Here is a 21,483-nt window from a genome sequence, read left to right on the forward strand (position 1 = left end):
TTTAAAATTCTACATTTTGCAAGTGGGAAGTCAGGGTCAAGATAATAGGACAAAGGGATGGAGCAGGAATCCCTCACCCACTTTCTCAGCTTTTCTGTATGGAAGAAGGGAGGTATTTAAGCCAAAAGGCTGAAGAAAAGTCTCAAAGTGGACCAGACCCCTGATGTCATCCCAATCTCCCACACCAAGGTCAACTACAAGTATGCATTCCCACAGATGAATTATTAACTCCTTGGGAACAGGAATCATTTCTTCTTGGTCTTCATTCCTCTGAAGGCTGGATTCCTTGCCTTGTTCCAGAACTTTTTCGTCCCCGATATAGAAACTTCTCCCTAAAAAAATCACTCCACCCTGGATGGATCATAGTGGAAGCACCTTCTGCCCCTTCCTCCTCCTCTCCCATGGATTGGCTGCTTCTTCCCAGAACCTCCACTTTTATTTTATGTTAACTTGTTATTTTATGTGTGTATGTTGATTTGAGGCATATATGGGTAAAGAGATATGGGCAAGATATGAGTGGCAGATTGCCAATAGCAGAGAAAAGGGCAAGTAGACTTTGGATTTTCAGTAACCGCCCAAGCTTTTTATGAGCTATTCAGTAAATACATCCTGGAGACAGCGAAGGAGACCCAGAGCAGGTGAGGGAAGAGAGAAAGCAGCTGGCAGTGATAGAATACAGTGAGTATTTGATCTAACCATGATTTTGGTGCACCATATCCAAGGTAATGTTCAGAGGCTGAAAGTTTGCTTCAGTAAACACAGCGGAGGAGTGAGAGAGACCCAGAGCAGGGGAAGGAAAGGGGAGAGCACTTGACAGTGATGGAACACAGTGAGTATTTGATCTAACCATGATTTCTGTGCACGATCCAAGGTAATGGCAGCCAAGAGGAGGATGATGATGGTGATGATGATGGTGGTGGTGGTGGTGGTGGTGGTGGTAATGGTGGTGGTGCCGGTCATGGTGAAGTTCTTGCCTCATCCTCTTCCCTAGGAGATCAGGTCCATAAGAAACCACCGATAGATCATTTGGGCACCTATCAGACACTGCCTGGGATCTGGTGAAGTAAATGAATTTACCAAACCAGATATTAAATGAAGCAAATGAAAAAGGAAATGAAATGGGCTCAAAGAGTGTCCAGACCTGGAAGCCAGAGACTGATTCTTTCTCCATGTTCCCTTAACTAGGCTACCTCCTCCCTATGGTCCCCTTTCTCTACTCCAAAATGAGGGATTTGGACTAATTCATCCCTCAGTTTGAAGATTCTAGCCTCCTAGTTTAATTATTCTTGCAAGCTAGACTTAGAAAGCCAAGCTAAAATCAGTCACATAATCTCAAGGACCTTCCCCAAGCTGGTGGCTCTCTTCTAGATACGCTTCCAATTTATTAATATCTTTCTTAAACTATAGACCCAGAACCTGAATACCAGAATCCAGATGAGGTCTGACAGGGCAGAGGCAGTAAGACTGTTAATTCTGGATGCTATGTCCCTTTAAAGGTCCTTAGTCTGGGATACCATCCCTCTTAATGAAGCTGTGACATCGTTCTGTTGCCTTATCTGCTTGCTCTCTGCTAAAACTCCCTAGAGATTTTTTCTAAAGAAACCATGTCTCATAATACTTCTCTCTTCTTATATAGATGAAATTAACTATTTATACCCAAGTCCAAGATTTTACATTTATCCCTATTTCATTTCTTCTTATCAGACAGTTTAAGTCTATGAAGGCTCTGATAATGAAATAAGTACTCTAAAATGGGAATATTTTTTCCTATCAAGAATCTATTAGATACCAACTCAGTCTCACACAATGTGGGCTTTATTCCTATAATATTTGAGTCATCTGCAAATCTAATTAAGCATAGCAGAGATATCCATATCAAGGTCATTGATTAAAAGGACCAAATAAAAATCCTGGAGGTACTACACTGGAGACCACCATCCAGGTTAACACTGAATCACTGGTGACTGCTCTTGAGACTGGCAGCTCTGCCATTAATTATCTGTGTGAGTTTTCCTTATCTGGAAAATAAGGCAGCTGGAAATCAGAAAGACCAGAGTTCGAATACAGCCTTGGATACTTACTAGCTGAGTAACCTGAGTAAGCTATTTAATTTTTTTCAAAGTCAGTATTCTTGTCTGCAAAATGGAAATTAAAAATAGCACCTACATCACAGGGTTACTGTGAGGATCAAATGAGATAGAATATAAAGCACGTTAAAAACTTTATAAGTGTTATATAAATACTATTATTATAGTTTATTGGTTTGTTTTCTCAAGAGAACATAGACTATTGAGATGGAAGAGACTTTAAAGGATCCAAGTCAACCCCATCATTTCCTAGATGGGGGAGGCTGGTATCCAGAAAGAAGAAGGAATTCATCACATTTATCTAGGTAATAAGCAACAAACTAGAAAAAGACAATGATACAAATTGGCATTTAGATATCACTTTGGGGAGATTTTACATTTTTATCTCATTGATCTTGAATAAGACATTAAGCTTTCTTATTAAAAATAGTAATATCATTCAAATCTAATAGGCCTGAGTCCCTAACTTGACCGTTCCTTGGACCCTGTATGTTCTTGGCACTAATATCAGGAACTCGCCACTCCTGGAATTGTTTATGCTCAAAGGCAGGTGACTCCTCCCTTGAACATAGACATTTAATAAATGACATGTCAAGCCCAGGGTCTGGAATATGTCAACCGAGATGTGGTTAGGGATAAAATATTAACTTTAGTTACACTAGCTGCATATGTTGTAGATACATGCTAAAACCCCTTAGGTAACTAATTTTGGCTAAGGGCCTTCTTTGTCTAAAAAAAAAAAAAAAAAAACATATAAAGAGCTTGTGCTCCAAGCCACAGCCGAGCTTCACCCATGGAAGGACGCTTCGCGTGGGAATCTTGTCCCAATTCAAGTTGATCAGGCTGAAACGGAGCTCCCAGTCATCTGAGATTAAAAGGTTCCTTTGAATTGGTGAAGTATGATCTTTTTCTATCTCTAATTATTAGATTTTTAATCCTCTGCATTATAGTACATTGTGTGTGTGTAAATCAAAGCTATTCATGCCTTTGCCTGTTTGAATAAGTTGGTTTTTTTATTTTCACTTTTATGCTTTGAGTCTCAGAGCATTATTTATAGGAGCGAATCGAACATTCTTAAATTTCTTAAAACAGATCTTCATGATGGTCTTGTCCTTGTGAGACAGATATCCCTCTGCCCTACAGTTTTACAAATGAAGAAAACTGAGGATGGAGAAGTTAATGATCTGCCCATCATTCCAATACTGAGTAAATGTCAGAGGTGACAGCACTTTACTAACTTCATGAGTGACAACTCTCTTTCTTCTATTTTATACTGGTTTGCCATTATTATAGGGAAAAAGATCTATTGAAAAGCTTCATTTCTCTTGCTTTGCCACCATGCAAATCACCTTACTTATGAAGTCTCTGCTTAATTAAATGAATACTCTAAAATGTGAATTTTTTTTTCCTTTTCTAACAGCAAGCCAGGCTAGGATTTCCAATTTCATTGGGATTAAGAAACGGGAATGCTAGGTTCATTGGGAACAATTTTTTTTTGCTTTCTCATTAAGCCTTCCTCTTCCACCTGCCTCTCCTTTTTATTTTGAGTCAAGTTTCATTTCTCTAATTAGCCATGCCCTATTCCACATCACAGAGGACAAAGGTTACTCAGCATATCATTGCTTAAAATGAAGAAAGAGAGAGAACGAGATAACTGTCCAGGCTGACTGAGTCTATTAGTGATTTAGAGGAAAGAGATGAAATCAATTCTGGCCAAGAGGCTGAAAAAGAAGCAGATCACAGATGCAGACCTGGAAAGGAACTCAAAGATCATCTAGTTGAATCCCTGAAATAAATCCAGGAAAGTTCAGAAATTTACCCAAAATCAAACAAACAGCAGATATGTGCAGCAGAAATGGGATTTAAATTCCTTTAGGCAATTTAGGATTTGCTTGAAAGCTATCTGGTAGAATACCAGAGCCAGAAGGCATCTTGGTAGCCTTCCACATCCAAAAGGAATTATTACCTATACAGTATAGCTAGATAGTGGTCTCTTCTACGCAACCATATGCACAGACTCCATATTATCTCTAAAACCAGATATAAATTTTGTTGTTTACCTTTTAAAGTCCTACACAAACTGAGGACAACCTACCTTTCCATCTTCACTGGACATCATTCACCTTCTCATATAATTGACTGGGCTCCCTTCTGCCCCTCAAAGACAAACTTTTATCTCCTACCTTCCATGCCTGGGATGTACTTCATCCTTACCTCCAGCCCATAGAGTTCATCTCTTCCTTTAAGATGCAGGTCAAATATTATCTTCTACATGAAGCTTTTTCTGCTGCTCCCCCCATCTTGAATTACTTTGTATTTAATTGATTTGTATAGCTAGATAGCAACATTTTGATATATTTATCTTGTATCTATTTTTATATGCTCTGGCTGTCTCCCCAATTGAAATACAATATAAGCAAGTCTCTAACAAATTTCAGGTATCCATTAATCACAAAATTATTCCTACAGGTCAAATACTCTTTAAAATGGTGACCCATTTCATTTCTCCCAAACCAAAATGATCATTCCTGTATTTTTTCCAGAAATGAATACGATGACATCATCAAACCCTAACCGGAACACGGTGTTTGTGGTGCCTCCTCCCAGAACTGTCTCTTCTGTGCCACTTCCTGCGCCTCCATACTCTAATAATCAACCTCCAGCTCATCTATTCAATGGGTACCAAATCCAAATGATCTCACCATATAGTGAGGGGGATACAATACAGAAAATCTGGAAAGAAAGCAAAGTATTAGGGGTAAGCTGAATTTCTCTTTGAATATCAATGAACTCGTGTCATTTTTCTTTTTTAGTTGTTTTAGTTGTTCCCATTCGGGTTTTCTTCCCAAAGATATTGGAGTGGTTTGCCATTTCCTTCCCTGGAACACTTTATAGATGAGGATTCTGGGCAGAGTTAAATGACTTATACAAGGTCATACAGGTAGTAGTTGTCTGCCACCAGAATTGAACTTAAGAAGATGGTTTATTGATTCCAAGCCCAGAATCTGTGTATTCTGGCACCACTTGGTAGTTATCAATGAATGATAATTTGGAGCATTCAAAAACCAGGCACATGGGTCAGTGATTTGACTCCTACTGATGAGCAGCTCAACTGGGAATTTAAGAGTGAATAATGTAGCATTTATATGATATAAGTTCTCTCTCTCTCTCTCTCTCTCTCTCTCTCTCTCTCTCTCTCTCTCTCTCTCTCTCTGTGTGTGTGTGTGTGTGTGTGTGTGTGTGTGTGTGAGTGGAAAGGACCTCCAAACCATCTGGTAGAGCCCAGACCTGGGGGAAAAGTCTCCTTACAGTGACCCCAAGAAAAAGTCTTTCAGTCTTTGCTTGAAAAATTCTAGTGAGAGAAAACTACTCCCCACATTCTGAGGCAGCTGTGGGTTACAAACTGAATACACTTCTTAGTGAATTGAACCCAATTTCCTCCTTCTTATGTTAATTAAGAAACCCATTAGCAGAAGGTTTACTAAGAGGCTGAAGAGTCATTTTCAGCCCCAGACTCTCCCTCATCATTTTGTTCAATTAGTTTTCAAGTCTTATAAGTCTCACCTCCATAACATTTTTTAACTCCATCCACCTTTTTTCTCTTCATCCAGGCAGTTGCAGTAGCCTCCTAAGTAGAATGGGCCCTAGGAGGGCTTTTGGTCATTTCTACACAGGTGGCTGATTACAGGGGATGCTATGGCCCACTTAGCCAGGTGTAGGAAGTTTGGGTCCTGATGAATGTTTCAAGTTCTGAGGGTCCAGCAGGAGCTTGTTGGTTTCAAACAATAATTGAAGGGTGACTTCTCTTTGGAGGGGACAACCCTCATCTTATAAATGTCAGACCAGGAGGGAAAATTCCCTCATGCTGTTTGGTTGTCCATTTTTTCCTGAGGCAATTGGGGTTAAGTGACTTGTCCAGGGTACACAGCTAGAAAGCGTTAAGTGTCTGAGGTCAGATTTGAAATCAGGTCCTCCTGACTTCAGGGCTGGTGCTCTATCCACTGCACCTAACTAGCTGCCCCCAGCTGCCCTTTTCTCAGAGAAATGAGTCCAGATCTCTTAGTAATCTTTACCTATTAAACCTGCAAATTCAGTGTTTTTTGTATGGAGTTTCAGCCCTCTTCAATCTATCATCCCTATAACTGTTGAATTGATATTCCTAAAGTAAAAGTCTCCTTATGTCATTTCCTTGCTCAATAAACCATGTCAACCAAACCAGAACTGGCCTCTAACTGGTGTGGGTGACCAGAGCTGAGACAGAACAGGTCAGAACAGGAAACTCAGGATACAAAAGAAATCTAATTAATTTCTGAGTGAGGAAAACAGAATTTGCAAGTGGAAGTCCCTCCATACACCTCCTAAGAGGGAGGACTTAATCCTGCTGAGGCTGGGGGCACTTACATTGAATGATTAGTTGGTTAGCTCTTCTTTGTTATCAAAATGATATCACTATGTCAGAATCCAATTACAGTGTGCCCTATTGTGACTGATCAGACCAACGTGAGCTCAGTATACTCTGGCACAGGTTAGACACAAATTGGGCTGATGATGAACAACATAATTGTTCTTTGGGATTGAGACAATTCTGGTTGGCATTTCAAGGAACAATGTCTAGATGGCATTCCCATGGAAACAATCATTGGATCAAGTCTTGGGGATCTTAATTACTCTGCTAAGTACAGAACTAGAGTTCTGTGACGGGAACAGGAGTGCCGTAGCACGAAGTTACAGAGAATAGGGATTGTGAATGTGTGAAAGCTCCAGGACATACAGAGAGCTAAATTTCTCAGGGAACACCTGGTGCTGATACAAGCAAAACACTTTGCCTGGAGGTGCTATCATCAAGAGGGCAAAAGTCTATTTTAATGCCAAGTTCAGGACATAGATAGCTTGCTTGGCCTTAGCTCTGGGAAACAGTACCTCGAAAATATTTTGACAGCCTCTAAGATCAAATACAGACTTCTTTGTTTGGCATTCAAAGACTTTCAGGTTCTGGTTACAATTTACCTTTCCAGGCTTATTCTATATTATTCCCTTCATATTCTGTATAGTCTACCTAAATTGATTACCACTTGACTTCATTCTCCAGGATGTCTGATTGTAGATCAGTAACTACTTTTATGCCTTTGCACATGCACATGCCCAAAATGCACTTTCTCCCTGATTCCACCTCTAAGAATCCTTAATTTTTTATCAAAGCTCGGCCCAAGCTCCTCTTCCTATGTCATTTCCTGGTCTTCCCAGCTTCTAGTGACTCACTTACAAAATTACCTTATAATAATTTTTCAAATATTTGTATATACACGTTATCTTTATTTATAGAAGATAAACTCCTTCACGACAAAGATTGTTTAGTTTTTGTCTTTGTATTCCCAGTGCCCAAAAGAGTTTTAAATAAATGCTTCTTAATTGATTATTTGAGGAAGAGGTGTTTAACAATAAAGTGGCAATATTCAATTTGTTGTTGTTTTATAGTTGAGTCATTCAAGTTGTTATCCAGCTCTTCATGACTTTGAGGGCCATCGTATGCCAGGCCCTTCTTTCCTTTACTATCTCTTAAATTCTCTCCATATTCACAATTATTATTTCCATAACACTGTCTATCCATCTCATCCTCTGCCTTCCCTTTTCCTTTAGTCTTCAATCTTTCCCAATATCAGGTTCTTTTCCAATTAGTCCTGTCTTCTCATTATGTGGCCAAAGTACTTGAGCTTCCACTTCAGTATTTGACCTCCCAATAAACAGCCAGAATTAATTCCTTTAAGTATTGATTATTTTGAATCCCTTGGCCCCCAAGAGCTGAACAGGGGACTCTCAAAGCATCAGTTCTGTGGTGCTCAGCTTTCCTTATATTCCAGCTCTCACAGCCTAAATTACTACTGGAAAAACCATAGCTTTGACTATATGGATGCAAGGTGAGATGTCTCTACTTTTCTTTAGTGTGCTGTCCAAATTTGTCATAGCTTTCCTTCCAAGGAGCAAACATCTTTTAATTTCTTGTCTATAGTAATCTCTGTGTTCAAGAATATAAAATCTGATGCTGCTTCCATTTTTTCTCCCTCTATTTGCCAGGAAGTGGTAGAATCAGTTGCCAAGATCTTAGGTTTGTTTTTGTTATTGTTGTTGTTGTTTTTTGTTGTTAGCTTCAAGTAAGCTTTTACGCTCTTCTCTTTTGCCCCCATCAAGAGACTTCTTAATTTCTCTTCATTTTCTACCATCAGAGTGATGTTGTCTTCATATCTGAGATTGTTCATTTTCCTCTCAGCAACCTTAATTCCTGTCTTGATTCATCCAGCCTGGCATTTCACATGATGTAATCTGCACATAAGTTAAATAAGGTGACAATATACAGTTTTATCATGCTCCTTTTTTGATCCTAATCCAATCAGTTGTCCCATATTCCTTTTCAGCCACATAAGGGTTTCTCAGGAAACAATTGAGATGGTCTGCTACTCTCATCTTCTTGAGGACTTGCCACATTTTGTTGTCATTCACACAAAGGCTTTAGTTACATCCCTACCTTTTTCATCTTTTATCGTGTCCTTTTTTTTTGCATGAGACGTTCCTTTTTTTGAAATCTCTGATTTTCTTGAAGAGATCTCTTGTCTTCCCCATTCTCTTGTTTTCTTCTATTTCTTTGCATAGCTCATTTAAGAAAATGAATTCTACATTTCGTTGGCTATAACTTTCCCAATCTCCTTTACTTTTTACTTTCTTTTCTCAGTTATTTATAAAGCCTCATCAGATGCCATTTTGTTTTCTTGCTCTTCTCTTCCTTTGGAATATATTTTTGTTGCTGCTCTCTGTACAATATTGCAAACCTCTATCCAGGAGTTCTTCAAACTCTTTACCTATCAGATCTAATCTTTATATCTATTTATCACCTCTATTTTATATTCGTAAGGGATGCTATCCAGTTCAAAGCTAGATAGTCTGATTGTTTTTCCCTGCTTATCTGAATTTTGCAATAAGAAGCTGATGATCTGAGTCACAGTAAGAGCTACTTGTAGTTAATCTATCCTCTTCCCCAGGAGCATATTAGACATCTTCCAATATGAGTGATTCATCTTCCAATATCGTCTCTTTTATCCTATTAGTACTGCCCATGGAGGTTTGTTGGCAAAGACACTGGAGTGGTTGGCTACTTCCTTCCATCTCTAGTGGGTCACTTTTTGTCAGAACTCTGCCCAATGACTTCTCCATTATAGGTAGCTCTGAAAGTCATAATTTCCATACTTTCATTGAGCTGCACAAACCCTCCCAAAACAAGCCAGTGATCCATGAAGGAACAATAAGCACTTATTAAGTGCCTATTATGTGCTAGGTACTGTACTAAGGGCTGACGATACAAATAAGAAAAAGAAAGTCTTCTACTCTCAAGGAGTTTACTAAATCGGAAAAGAACACATACAAAAGGAGGTGGAAAAGTTAGGTGGAGACATCAACAGATACCTTGAATGGGGGCATATCTTCCCATGGGGTTAAGACCAGGCAGAAAAGCAGCTGTAAAGTGAATGAACTGAAAGCCCATTATCTGCCTCCCATAAAGGAAAGCTTTAGAGGAGTTAGAGTTGAGAGGAGTACCTTCCAGCTCTAGGATCTGGGGAGAGATTGAGGGACATGGTGTCAAGGCTTGAGTTGGCAGCATCATGATGAGATTAGAAGTGAGGTGTTAATTTTTGGAGGGGCATCTTGTTCCATGAAGTAGAAACCAGACAGAATAACAGATACAAACTATAAATACAAGACTATCTCCTGGAGAGATAGTAAGCTGAATATATACTTAATTAATGTTTGTTAAATTGGTACCGTTTCTTTTAAGGGATTCCAAGAAAGGATCCCTTCCTTTCAAAGACAAAGAAACTAGTAAGAGTAAAAGGGGTCAAAAAGTAATGTTTAAACACAATCAAATCTCCTTAAATAAACCCACTTTAAAAGTCAATGGAAAAGGTGGAAAGGAAGCTGAAGAACACAAAAGTTTAGAAATCCCTTCCCCTGCAAAATTCTGTGTTTGTTGAAAATCGTGGCAAATGGTTTTAGGGGGAAGATCATCTAAGATTTAAGAGGTTAAATTCATCTGAATGAAATGTGTCTCAATTGTGTTCTCCCCTGACAGGCCATCCAGATCATAATTGGACTGCTGCACATCGGCTTTGGAACTGTTCTAGTGACTACAATATTCAGGGGATACGAAGCAATCTCTTTTTACGGAGGGTATCCCTATTGGGGAGGAATTTCAGTAAGTAGATTGCTATTAACTACTGCTATTAATTGTTGTTGCCATTAACAATTATCAACATATTCAAAGTATTCTTGTAAATAAAAATCATGGTCATATGCAAAAATTGTATACTAGTAACCTCCTACCAAAAAACTAGAAAACACAGAAAAAATTAATGAGGGCACAGCTAATTGACTCAGTTGATAGAAATCTACTGACTCTGAAGTTGGGAGGACTTCAGACACTTAACAGTTACTAGCTGTGTGACCCTGAACAAGTTATTTCACTTCAATTGTCTTGCTAAAAAAAACAAAAAGTTAATGAGGGAAAGAATAGAGGGGGGAACTCTAGACACGTCCCAGGCTACCATACTTAGAGCTGAAAGGATTAAGTTAGAGTTCATTTAGTCTTTTGAGGAAACTGTAAGTTTAAGTAATATCCAAGGTCATCCGGTAATAAGTGACAGAACCAGGATTAAGGGGAGACTCTCTGATAGTGGTCTCAAGTCTTGGGCAGAGAGGAGGATAGAGCTGAAAAGGAGCCGTGAGTAACTGAAGAGGTGACCCTGATATCTATAGGAACATCTGGATTAAAAAAAGAAGCTAATCATTCCTCCAGATGTTCCCAAATGCCCCAAAGCAGACAGAGTATGAGCTCAAAGACCAACCTTCCCTTCAAGTAGATGTTTGGGGCACAAATATAACTCCCTTTGCCATGGTAGGGAAAGGGTAGGCAAGGAGTAGCCTGGGAGAGATACTTAAGGAATGAAGTCACCTACTTATTCCTGGCCGCAGGATGGCACGGTGGGTGGAGTGCTGGACCTGAAGTCGAGAAGATTCATAATTTTCTGAGTTCTAATCCAGCCTCGGATACCGACTAGCTGTGTGATCCTGAGCAAATCACTTCACCCTCTTTCCCTCGGTTTCCTCACCTATAAAATGGATATAGGAAGTGGCGAACCACTCCGGTCTCTCCGCCAAGAAAATTCCAAATGGAGTCACCAAGAGTGGGACGGAACTTAAAACAGCTTCCCCTGGAGAAGGAAGGAAATGCAGGAGGCGTCTTCTTTCGGGGAGGGAGGGCAGCAGACTGCCCACCTCTCTTGGTCCTGTATGCTAAGGGACCGAGGGTGGGTGAAGAGAAAGGATTGTCATAGAGATGACCCCCAGTCCTGCGCCATCGGACCCAGAGGGGCTTTCAAAAGGGGAGCCAGCTGCTCTCTGGCTAACGCACCTCTTTTCTTTTGTGCCAGTTTATCATTTCCGGAACCCTCTCTGTGCTATCCCAGAAGGAATCTGCCACACACTGCATAGTAAGTCCTGCCGGCCCGAGGCTGCCTGAGGATCATTCCAACTGCTTGCAAAGGCTGGATGTCAGATGTGTGGGCCCAAAGGGGGGCTGCGGGCAGGGAGGGGGCTTCCATGGACAGACATCCACTCACCGGGCACAGTTCCTGGCACACAGAGGGCGCTTAACAAAGTTTCAGTCAATCTTACCTGTGTAAAATATGTATATGAATATATTAGTGTGTGTGTGTGTGTGTGTGTGCGCGTGTGTGCGCGCATGTGTGCTTTGTGAGTATTTGGCAAAGTTCACATGCACCCACTTGTTGTTACACATGTTCTGACCTGCTCCATTTCCCATCTGGGCTGATTCAAACACACACAAACACATTCTCTCACACATACACACTCATACACACTCATACACATATTTATACACACACACAGACACTCTCACACACACTCACACTGACACACACACACAGACACTCTCACACACTCACACTGACACACACTCACTCACACACACTCACACACACTCACACTGACACACTCACACACACTCAGACATACATATACTCATACTGACACACACACACTCACTCACACACACTCAGACATACATATACTCACTGACATATACACAATCACACACACATAATCACACACACACACAATCACACATTCACACACACACTCACACTCACACACGCCTCTTCTTCCACACTCAGCAGTTCCCACGCCCCATTGTATCTTTCAGATGAGCGGGAGTGTGGGAATGAACATCGTCAGTGCCATCTTCTCAATCATAGGTATCATCGTCCTCATCACGGAGCTGAGTCTCTACGTTAATTACTATCCCATCTACCACCCCCCCTACTACTACGGTGTAGTGGTGAGTCTCTAGGGTTCCCTGTAACCCAGCAGCCTCCGGGGGGGTGGGGAGGGGGTCCACCCCTGAGCCCAGCACTATCCACTACGGCCCCTACCCTTCAAGCTGCCCTATTGCCCTTATACTGCAGGGAAATGAGAGGAGCCAGAGAGAACTAACACTTGTCTCTCCGGAGACAAAAGTCACCATACTGAGTCCCTCCAGAGAGGATGCTCCCTATTTTTTCTGTTTTCAGTCCTCAGGAAAGGGGATCTCCTCCACGTTGCTTCTCTTTTCGATCCTGGAGTTTGTCATCACCTGCGTTTCCTCTCATTCTGGATGCCTCATAGTCTGCTCCCAGTCCACCCGGGTGAGTCCTGGGATTCTTCCAGGCTCGAATCAATGACATCTTCTCTTCCTGCCCTCCCAAGGAACTGTAAGACAGTCCCAGGGAGTGAAGGAGATCATCATCATCCCTTTTTCTCTTAATTTCAGGTGGTTGGAGCTGCAACTGTTCCCCCAGGTCCCATAGTAAATCCAGCGATCATCCCTCAATTTGCATCTGAGTCCCCCTTGACTGTCGCCAGTGGTCAACCATAATCCAGCCCAAAGAGGAGCTTTTCCAAGGGGAAAAATGATACCTTCCCAGGTCTTCTGAATTTTCTTAATCAATTTCCATCCATCTTGGTGATGGATGAAAGCTGCCCACACCCACAAGTGTCCTGGTTGTGGTACCTCAGTTTGACCCTCAGACCAAGAGTCAAAGATGATTGAAGATTGAATAGATCCATGGGCAGCCCTCACTCACTCTCCTTTTCCATTAAATCCTTGTGCAAATCCTCCACCTCTTCAAATGAGAAAATGACTCAAAGTCTCCTTGAGGGCAGGCCTTTCCAGGTCGGGACAATTTGCATGTGCAAAATGCTGATTTGAGACATGATCTCTGGGAAATTTTTTCTTCTTTTGTTCCCTTTTGTTTTTAGCTCAAAAATGATTTATTTATTATATACCTTCTGGTTTAAAAGATGTTATTAATATCCTTTTACATTATATAACTTCCCAATGTATTCCTCCCTTTCCTTCACTTCCTCTGTCTCCCAGAAAACAATCCCTTATAATAAAGAATTTTAAAAGAAAGAGAAAACTATTTTCCCTTTGTAAATATGGAGGAAGGGGTAGATCATCACTATGTAACAGCATAGCAGATTTTTTTCAGTGAATTGATCATTTTTTCTTGGTTTTTCCCTTTCCTTCCACTTAATACTTTTTTCTTTTAAAAAAAACTCTTGGTTAATGGAATGACACTAAAGTAAGGGATCCTGGGAAAAGTTATGGCATTAACCCTAACTCTTTTTTTTTTCATTAACCCTAACTCTAAACAAAATGTAGCAATAGTAGTTTTTAAATAGTTTGACAAAACTAATGTATCCCAAAAAAAGTCTGTCATGATACATAGTGTTCTATATCAGTAGGCTCCACCTCTACCAAGAAGGGAAGAGGAAAGATGTCTCTTCTTCTGTCTCTTCTTCAGCCATTATAATTCTGTGCCATTCAATTTCACTCTCCCTGTCATTGGTTTTCCAGCCACTCACACTGTAGAAGTCATTGTGTGCACTGTTTTTCTGGGCTTCCTTTATTTTATTCCATGGCAGTCCTTATGTCTTCTCAGGCTTCTCTGTACTTAGCATATCCATAATTTCTTTTAGCACATGACACTCAAGTACCACAGTATGTTTAGAAATTCCCTAGTTGATGGGTATCTAGTCTCTTTCCCAGAAAACACCAGATTAGCCACCTCTCATCAAAGGGCAGCAGAGATTTTTACACTCTAAGACTTGTTGTCTTGAATTTTCAGCCAGAAAAACTGAGGATGAGGAAAGATAAGTAGCTTTCTTGGAGTGAAAAAAGTATGGGGCTCTGCCTATGTAAAATGGCAGAATTTTGAATGCCCTTTTCTAGAGGCGTCCTATACACTGAATCCCTTCATGGAGAAAAAAATAATGTCAATCTATTTTTTATTAAAGTTTTTTATTTACAAAGCATATGCATGGGTGATTTTTTCCAACATTGAACCTTGCAAAACTTTCTGTTTCAAAATTTTCCCTCCTTTCCCCCACTCCCTCCCCTAGAAGGCAGGTAGTCCCGTACTGTTAAATATGTTAAAGTATATATTAAATGCAATATATGTAGACATATTTATACAGTTATCTTGCTGCACAAGAAAAATTTGATCTAGAAAGAAAAAAACCTGAGAAGGAAAACAAAATGCAAGCAAACATCAACAGAAAGAGTGAAAATGCTATGTTGTGGTCCACATTCAGTTCCCATAGTCCTCTCTGGGTGTAGATGGCTCTCTTCATCACTGAACAATTGGAACCGGTTTGATTGATCTCATGGCTGAAGAGAGCCACGTCCATCAGAATTAATCATCATATAATCTTGTTGTTGCTGTGTACAATGATCTCCTTGACACTACAAACAGGGCTGCTATAAACATTCTTGCACATGTGGGTCCCTTTCCCTCCTTTAAGATCTCTTTGGGATGTAAGCCCAGTAGTAACACTGCTGGGTCAAAGGGTATGCACAGTTTGATAACTTTTTGAGCATGGTTCCAAACTGCTCGCCAGAATGGCTGGATCCATTCACAATTCCACCAACAATGTATCAGTATCCCAGTTTCCCCCCCATCCCCTCCAACATTTGTCATTATATTTTCCTGTCATCTTAGCCAATCTGACAGGTGTGTAGTGGTACCTCAGAGTCAATCTGTCTCAAAAGGCATCCAGGAACCAATCAGTGATTGATGAGTTTCAAGCCACATTCAACAGAGTAAAATTCTAAGACAATCATGGATACTACTTTGGTATTTGCAATAATGGAATCTGATCAGCTAGGTGGGACAATCAATAGAGTGCCAAGATCTGGAATCAGGAAGACTCATTTTCCAAAGTTCAAATCCAGCCTCAGACACTTAGCATCTGTGTGAACCTGCACAAATTACTTAATCCTGTCTGCCTCAGTTTCTCCATCTGTAAAATGAGCTGAAGAAATGGAAAAATGGCGTAAAGAGTCAGAACAATTGAAAAAATAGCAACAGTTGGTGTTCTTTGTGTTGTTACCTTCATTTACTGAGCACCTGCTATATGCAGAATTATGTCCCAGATGCCACAAAGAAGTGTGAGATACCGCTCTGTCCCTATTGGAGAGTGAATACAATCTGGCTCCAGGCCATTTTCTCCACACTGTCTCATACTCTTCTCTCAGCCTTATGCATTCAAGGCTCCAGCCAAACTACACTAATCTCTGCTCTCTGTATGGTACAGAGAAAAGAGTTCTGGATTTGGGGTCAGATGACCTTCACTCTAGTCCCAGCCCTATCACTTATGACCTGTGGCACCATGGGAAGTCATGAAACCTCCTTCAGATGTCATCTCATGATCTAAATTGGAGGCTCTAAACTGGAAGCCTTTTGGGGTTCCCTTCAAATTCACATCTGTCACCCTATGAAGAAGACCCTCATACAGCCCCCTCTGTGCGAGGCACACACTGTCCCCATGGAACTCTGGCTCCAATGCTTCTCAAGAACTTCGGTTGCTTGTCTCTATACATTTATATTAAGCCTTACATCAGACATCTCCTCCAAATGCCCCCAAGATACAAGGAAGAGAAATGAAGCTAGCTGGGCTAATTCCTAGCTCCCAGGGACCATTCTGTAAACCTTAAAGTTTACTTAAGTAAACTTTAAGGTCCTATGGAAATGAAAGTTAATAATAATTGCTAATATTCATATAATGATCTATGGTTCACAAAGCACTTCATAGTACACATATTATTTCATGGGTTCTTTCCCCCAAAAATAAATGAGATAGATGCTCTTCTTATCCCTATATTACAAATGAGGAAATCAAGTCTATGAGAAATTAGCGACTCCTGTTGTCACACAATGAGTCAACAGCAGAGTTGGGATTCAAATCCACACTCAGAAGAAGCATAGAACAGTGGAGAGAAAGCTGAATTTAATTCAAATTATGGCTCTTTGTTAGAAAAAATAATATCTACAAGAACAAAAGGTCAAGAATTTCAAAGGAAGTAGGTTGAAAACAGAGAAGAAAAATTACAGACCAATCTCCCTAATGAATATTGATGCTAAAATCCTAAATAAAATATTAGCAAAAAGAATTTCAAGGGAATTAATAGAAAAAATACAAAGGAAGGTGGCTGAGGCCTACCAGATCTAAAACTATATCATAAATAAGTAATAAAGCATCAAAATCATTTGGTACTGGCTAATAAATAGAGAAGTTGATCAATGGAACAGGTTAGTTTCACAAGACACAATAGTCAATGCCTATGGTTTGATAAACCCAATGACCCCAGCTTCTGGAATAGAAACTCATTATATGATAAAATTTGTCAGGGAAATCGAAAAATAGTATGGTAAAAACTAGACATTCACCAATATCTCACGCTCTATCCCAAGATAAAGTCATATATAAATAAGCAAATTAGTAGATCAAGGGATAGTCTGTCAGATCTGTGGAGAAGAGAATAATTTATGGCCAGAGAAAAATTAGCAAACACTATAAAATGCAAAATGGATAATTTTGATTATATTAAATTTAAAAAAGGTTTGCATGAATAAAGCTAATGCAGCCAAAATTAGAAGGAAAGGAAAAATCTGGGAAACAATTTTTACAGCCAATATTTCTGATAAAAGCCTTGTTTCTTTTTTTAAATTTATTTTTATTTTTTTAGATGCACATTAAGACAATGGTTTTTTTGGGTGACACATGTACATTCATTAATTTTTTTTAACACATTTCCTCATGAATCATGTTGAGAGAAAAAAATCAGAATAAAAGGGACAAAAACATGGAAAAAAAAAGAAAACAGGAAAAAAGTGAACATAATGTGTTGATTTATATTCAGTCTCCATAATTCCCTCTCCCAAAGTTTATCGGCATTGCCTTGGATCACTAAACCACTGAGAAGAATCACGTCTATCATAGTTGATAATCACACAGTCTTGCTGTTACTGTGTACAATATATTCTTCATCCTGCTTTTTTTGGTAAGCATCAGTTCATGTAAATCTTTTCAGGACTTTCTGAAATCAGCCTATTCTTCATTTTTATATCACAATAATATTCCATTACTTTCATAGATCATAACTTATTCAGCCATTCCCCAACTGAAGAGCATCTACTCATTTTCCATTTCCTTGCCACTGCAAAAAGAGCTGCTACAAGCATTTTTGCATATGTCGGGGGGGGGGGGGTCCTTTTCCCTCTTTTATGATCTCTTTAGAATATAGACCCAACAGTGACACTGCTAGATCAAAGGGTATGCACAGTTTTAGAGCCTTTGGGGCATAGTCAAGGTTCCAAGTTGTTCTCCAGAATGTTGTATCGTTTCATAACTCCACCAACAATGCATTAATGTTCCAGTTTTCCCACATCCCTTCTAACATTTATCTTTATCTTTTTTTGAGATCTTGAGGTGTGAGATGGCACCTCAGAGTTGTCTTAATTTTCATTTCTCTTATCAATAGTTATTTAGAGCATTTTTTTCATATGACTATAGATGGCTTTAGTTTCTTCATCTGAAAATTGTTCATATCCTTTTACCATTTATCAATTGGGGAATGACTTATATTCTTTTAAATTTGACTTAAGTTCTCTATATATTTTAGAAATGAACCTCATTCATACACACACACATATAATATATATACATATATACACATATGTGTATATTTTATATATATATATATATATGTAATGATCAATTGTGTTGGGCTTGGCTTTTTTTAATAATAGTTTTTTATTTTCAAATTATATGCAAAGATAGTTTTCAACATTTACCCTTGCAAAACCTGGGCTCCAAATTTTTCTCCCTCCCTTCCTTCAACCCCTCCCTTAGACAGCAAGTAATCCAATATATTTTAAACATATGCAATTCTTCTATACATATTTCCACAATTATCATGCTGGCCAAAAAAAAAATCAGCTCAAAAAGGGAAAGAAATGAGAAAGGAAAAAAAAGGAAGCAAACAACAATAACAAAAAGATGAAAATGTCATGTTATGGTCCATTCAGTCCCTACAGTGCTCTCCCTGGGTTCACGTGGCTCTCTCCATCACAAGTTTATGGCCTGAGTCCCCTCTTTGTGGAAAAGAGCCAAGAGATAGACTTGGTTCTTCTCAGCAATGCAGTGATTTAAGTAGACTTAGGATGAAAAGTGCCATCTGCATCCAGAAAGAGAGCTATGAAGAGTGAATATGGATTGAAGCAAAGTATTTTTACCATTTTTGTTTGCTTTTTTTTCTTGTTTTTTCCTTTTTTGTGTCTAGATTTTTCTTGTACAATATGACAAATATGGAAATACACTTAAAAAGTTTGCCCATGTTTAATCTATATTAGATTACTTGCTATCTTGGAGAGGGGAGAGGTAAAGGAGGAAGAGAAAGAAATTTGAAACTCAAAATCTTACAAAAATGAGTGTTGGAAACTATATAAAATATTACTGCAGAGGAAAAAAAAACCAAGTTGCAGCTTTCTACTAACTACTAGCGTGATCTTGAATAGGCCATTTAAGTTCTGGGGGTACTCAGTTTCTTCATCTGTAAAATGACCAGATGAGTTTTGAGATTCCATTCAGCTCTCTCTCTATTCTTTCCACTTAGAGGATGAGGGAAGGCTTGAGGAGAACAGAGAGAAGTGGCATAATGGATAGAGTGCTGGACCTTGAGTCAGGAAGCTCTGAGTTCAAATGCAGCTTCAGTCATTCACTAGCTATGTGACCCTGGGCAAGTCACTTTACCTCTATAAAATGGAGAATAATAATAGCTCCTCTATTCCAGGGATGTTGTGATCAATGGCAGGTGTAAAGTGCTTTGTAAACTTTAAAGTACTATGCAGATGGTAGCTAAAAATATTATTATAACTGCTAATGGTTGGAAGGAATCTGACAATATCATTTGGACTACCTTCAAATTCTACCTTCTACTATAGAGAGACATTCCTACTTCTAAGCAATCCAATCTCCTAATGGGTCTAAAGATTAACTATTGACCTAAATCCCATCTGTCTATCAAGGCCCTAAAAAGAGAAAGAAAGCTAACAAATTCGATAAGAAGTTTATTGACAAAAAACGAAACCATTGAGAGGACTTTGTAATTTCAGGAAATATTTCATTTTTTTACCCTGTTACTCTGAGCTTCTGGGTCAGGGTTCCAGAAGCCCACAGAGCTCTTAGGGTGCCAGACCTGAACGGTGATAGCTGGAGCAGGGTGGTGAGTCTATACAACTTCCTTCTTTTTGCTAGGTGGTAATCCAAGGATTGGGTACAGGGAGATGCTCTGAGTCTCAGGGGGAGGAGATGAGAATCGATCATATGACATGGGAGACCCTGGCACAGGACCGCCCAGCACGGCGTACCCTCATCAGAGAAGGGGCTGTGCTCTAGGAGCAAAGCAGAACTGAATTAGCTCAAAAGAAAGGTGAGATTCGCAAAATCAGAGACTCTGCTCCCAACATTCATAGGACAATTTGTGTCCCACCTGTGGCAGAAGCTTCTGATCTCATATTGGTCGGGCACACGGTAACTTGACTCTGACATAGTGATGTCATTTTGGTCTTCTTCAGATATGAAGGATGGCAAACAACAGGGGGATTCTCTGAGTCTCAGGGGGAAGAGATGAGAACCCAAATGATCCCTTAAAGGTTTTAAGGAGGAAAGACTTTGTTGCATTTGACTGGGTCCTAATCAAGAGATCCCATCACTCTAACCCTCCGTATTGGAAAGATAAAAAATAACAAACAGCAACAATGATAATCATGACTTATTTCCTGGGGAAAAATCCTGGCTATGGAGTCAGATAATCTGGATGCAAATTCCAGACTCTGTATTTACTCGATATTCCTGACACGTCCTCTCCCAAAGCTAGGGCTCTTTTTGTTTCTCCTTTTTGTAAATTGAAGGGAAAAGATATATTTCATCATTTCATTTTAGATCTGAAAGCTCCAGTCCCACTCCCCTCAGTTTATAGATAAGGAAATTTAACCACTGTCACATCAATAGTCAGCAATGAGATTTGGAGCTAGGTCTTCCTAACTATAAATCCAACTTCATTTATGCTGCCTCTCAATCCTATGAATAACAAGGAGATAAATATAGAACTCAGAGGATTCTGGGATTTCATGTGGGGAGAACCTGGATAATTTGGACAGCTCTGGCTTCTAACCCATGTCCAAGAGTGCATTTCCAGCTCAGAAAATGTGGAGGGTATTTAAAAGCATAGCATCATAGCTTTGAGGGTCCTGCCCCTACCTAAAACTGGTAAATGCTTGATAATGCTCTTATGGGGTGGGGTAGGGGGAGCTGGGAAGGGCAGGTGATGTGATCGGTGCTTTAGGAAGACTATTTGGCAGCTGTGTGGAGGATGGACATTTCCATACATTTCCAGAAATAATCTCGACAAACTCCCAACTTCAAATTGCCACAGAAAAGTTAGTTACTACTATCAATAGCAATCAATATTTATTGATTGGCCAATTATCTGGGCCATATTTTGCTCATTCAGAAGTGAGTTACAATCAGCTGAGTTACAAGTAAAGTTGGAGAGGAATAAGTTAATATGTATCAAAGGCATTCACACTTAAACACACACACACAGGTACATGCAGACACACAAACCCTCTATTCAAACACTTGCAAACATGTAGGCACAAATATAGAATCCAGATGTGCAAACAGACCTGCAGCTGCACCGTGCGCGCGCGCGCACACACACGTTACATACCCCTTTTTCTATGCCCCAGAAAGTGGAGTCTATGGAATTACCCCCCAAAGAGTTAATGAAATGTAGCCCATTGTTTCTGGACCTTGACTCTGAGAACTTAATTAGCCCAGATAAAGTAGCAGATGTGTAAACAATTTGCAGAAAATACAGAGTGGAGGGAACATGGTATTTGAAGTTAGGATGTGACTTTTCTAATCACTTCCATTATCTTAGTAAGGG

General features: G+C 39.7%; 1 protein-coding gene across 4 annotated transcripts; it reads left to right on the plus strand.

Annotated features, from left to right (window-relative positions):
• Positions 1 to 580: 580 nt before the first annotated feature.
• Positions 581 to 14,504, plus strand: LOC127540370 (membrane-spanning 4-domains subfamily A member 8-like). 4 transcript variants are annotated; one of them, XM_051965028.1, is made up of 7 exons: positions 581 to 678; positions 4,631 to 4,845; positions 10,204 to 10,326; positions 11,561 to 11,620; positions 12,352 to 12,486; positions 12,719 to 12,832; positions 12,958 to 14,504. In XM_051965028.1, the coding sequence occupies exons 2-7, from the start codon at positions 4,633 to 4,635 to the stop codon at positions 13,060 to 13,062; spliced, it is 750 nt and encodes a 249-aa protein (XP_051820988.1). In that variant the 5' UTR covers positions 581 to 678; positions 4,631 to 4,632; the 3' UTR covers positions 13,063 to 14,504. The 4 variants fall into 4 exon arrangements, with proteins under 4 accessions (XP_051820988.1, XP_051820985.1, XP_051820986.1 ...); XM_051965025.1 differs by lacking the exon at positions 581 to 678 and adding an exon at positions 2,444 to 2,979; XM_051965026.1 differs by lacking the exon at positions 581 to 678 and adding an exon at positions 2,444 to 2,965.
• Positions 14,505 to 21,483: the final 6,979 nt, after the last annotated feature.

The sequence above is a fragment of the Antechinus flavipes genome, chromosome 6 (genome assembly GCF_016432865.1).
Source record: "Antechinus flavipes isolate AdamAnt ecotype Samford, QLD, Australia chromosome 6, AdamAnt_v2, whole genome shotgun sequence".
Lineage (NCBI taxonomy): Eukaryota > Metazoa > Chordata > Mammalia > Dasyuromorphia > Dasyuridae > Antechinus > Antechinus flavipes.

Excerpts from the sequence above, each read along its gene's own strand:
- LOC127540370 (XM_051965028.1), top strand. The coding sequence starts at position 4,633 with ATGAATACGATGACATCATCAAACCCTAACCGGAACACGGTGTTTGTG. Across the intron at positions 11,621-12,351 it reads AATCTGCCACACACTGCATA|ATGAGCGGGAGTGTGGGAAT; the intron begins GTAAGTCCTGCC and ends TGTATCTTTCAG. Across the intron at positions 12,833-12,957 it reads TCTGCTCCCAGTCCACCCGG|GTGGTTGGAGCTGCAACTGT; the intron begins GTGAGTCCTGGG and ends TCTTAATTTCAG.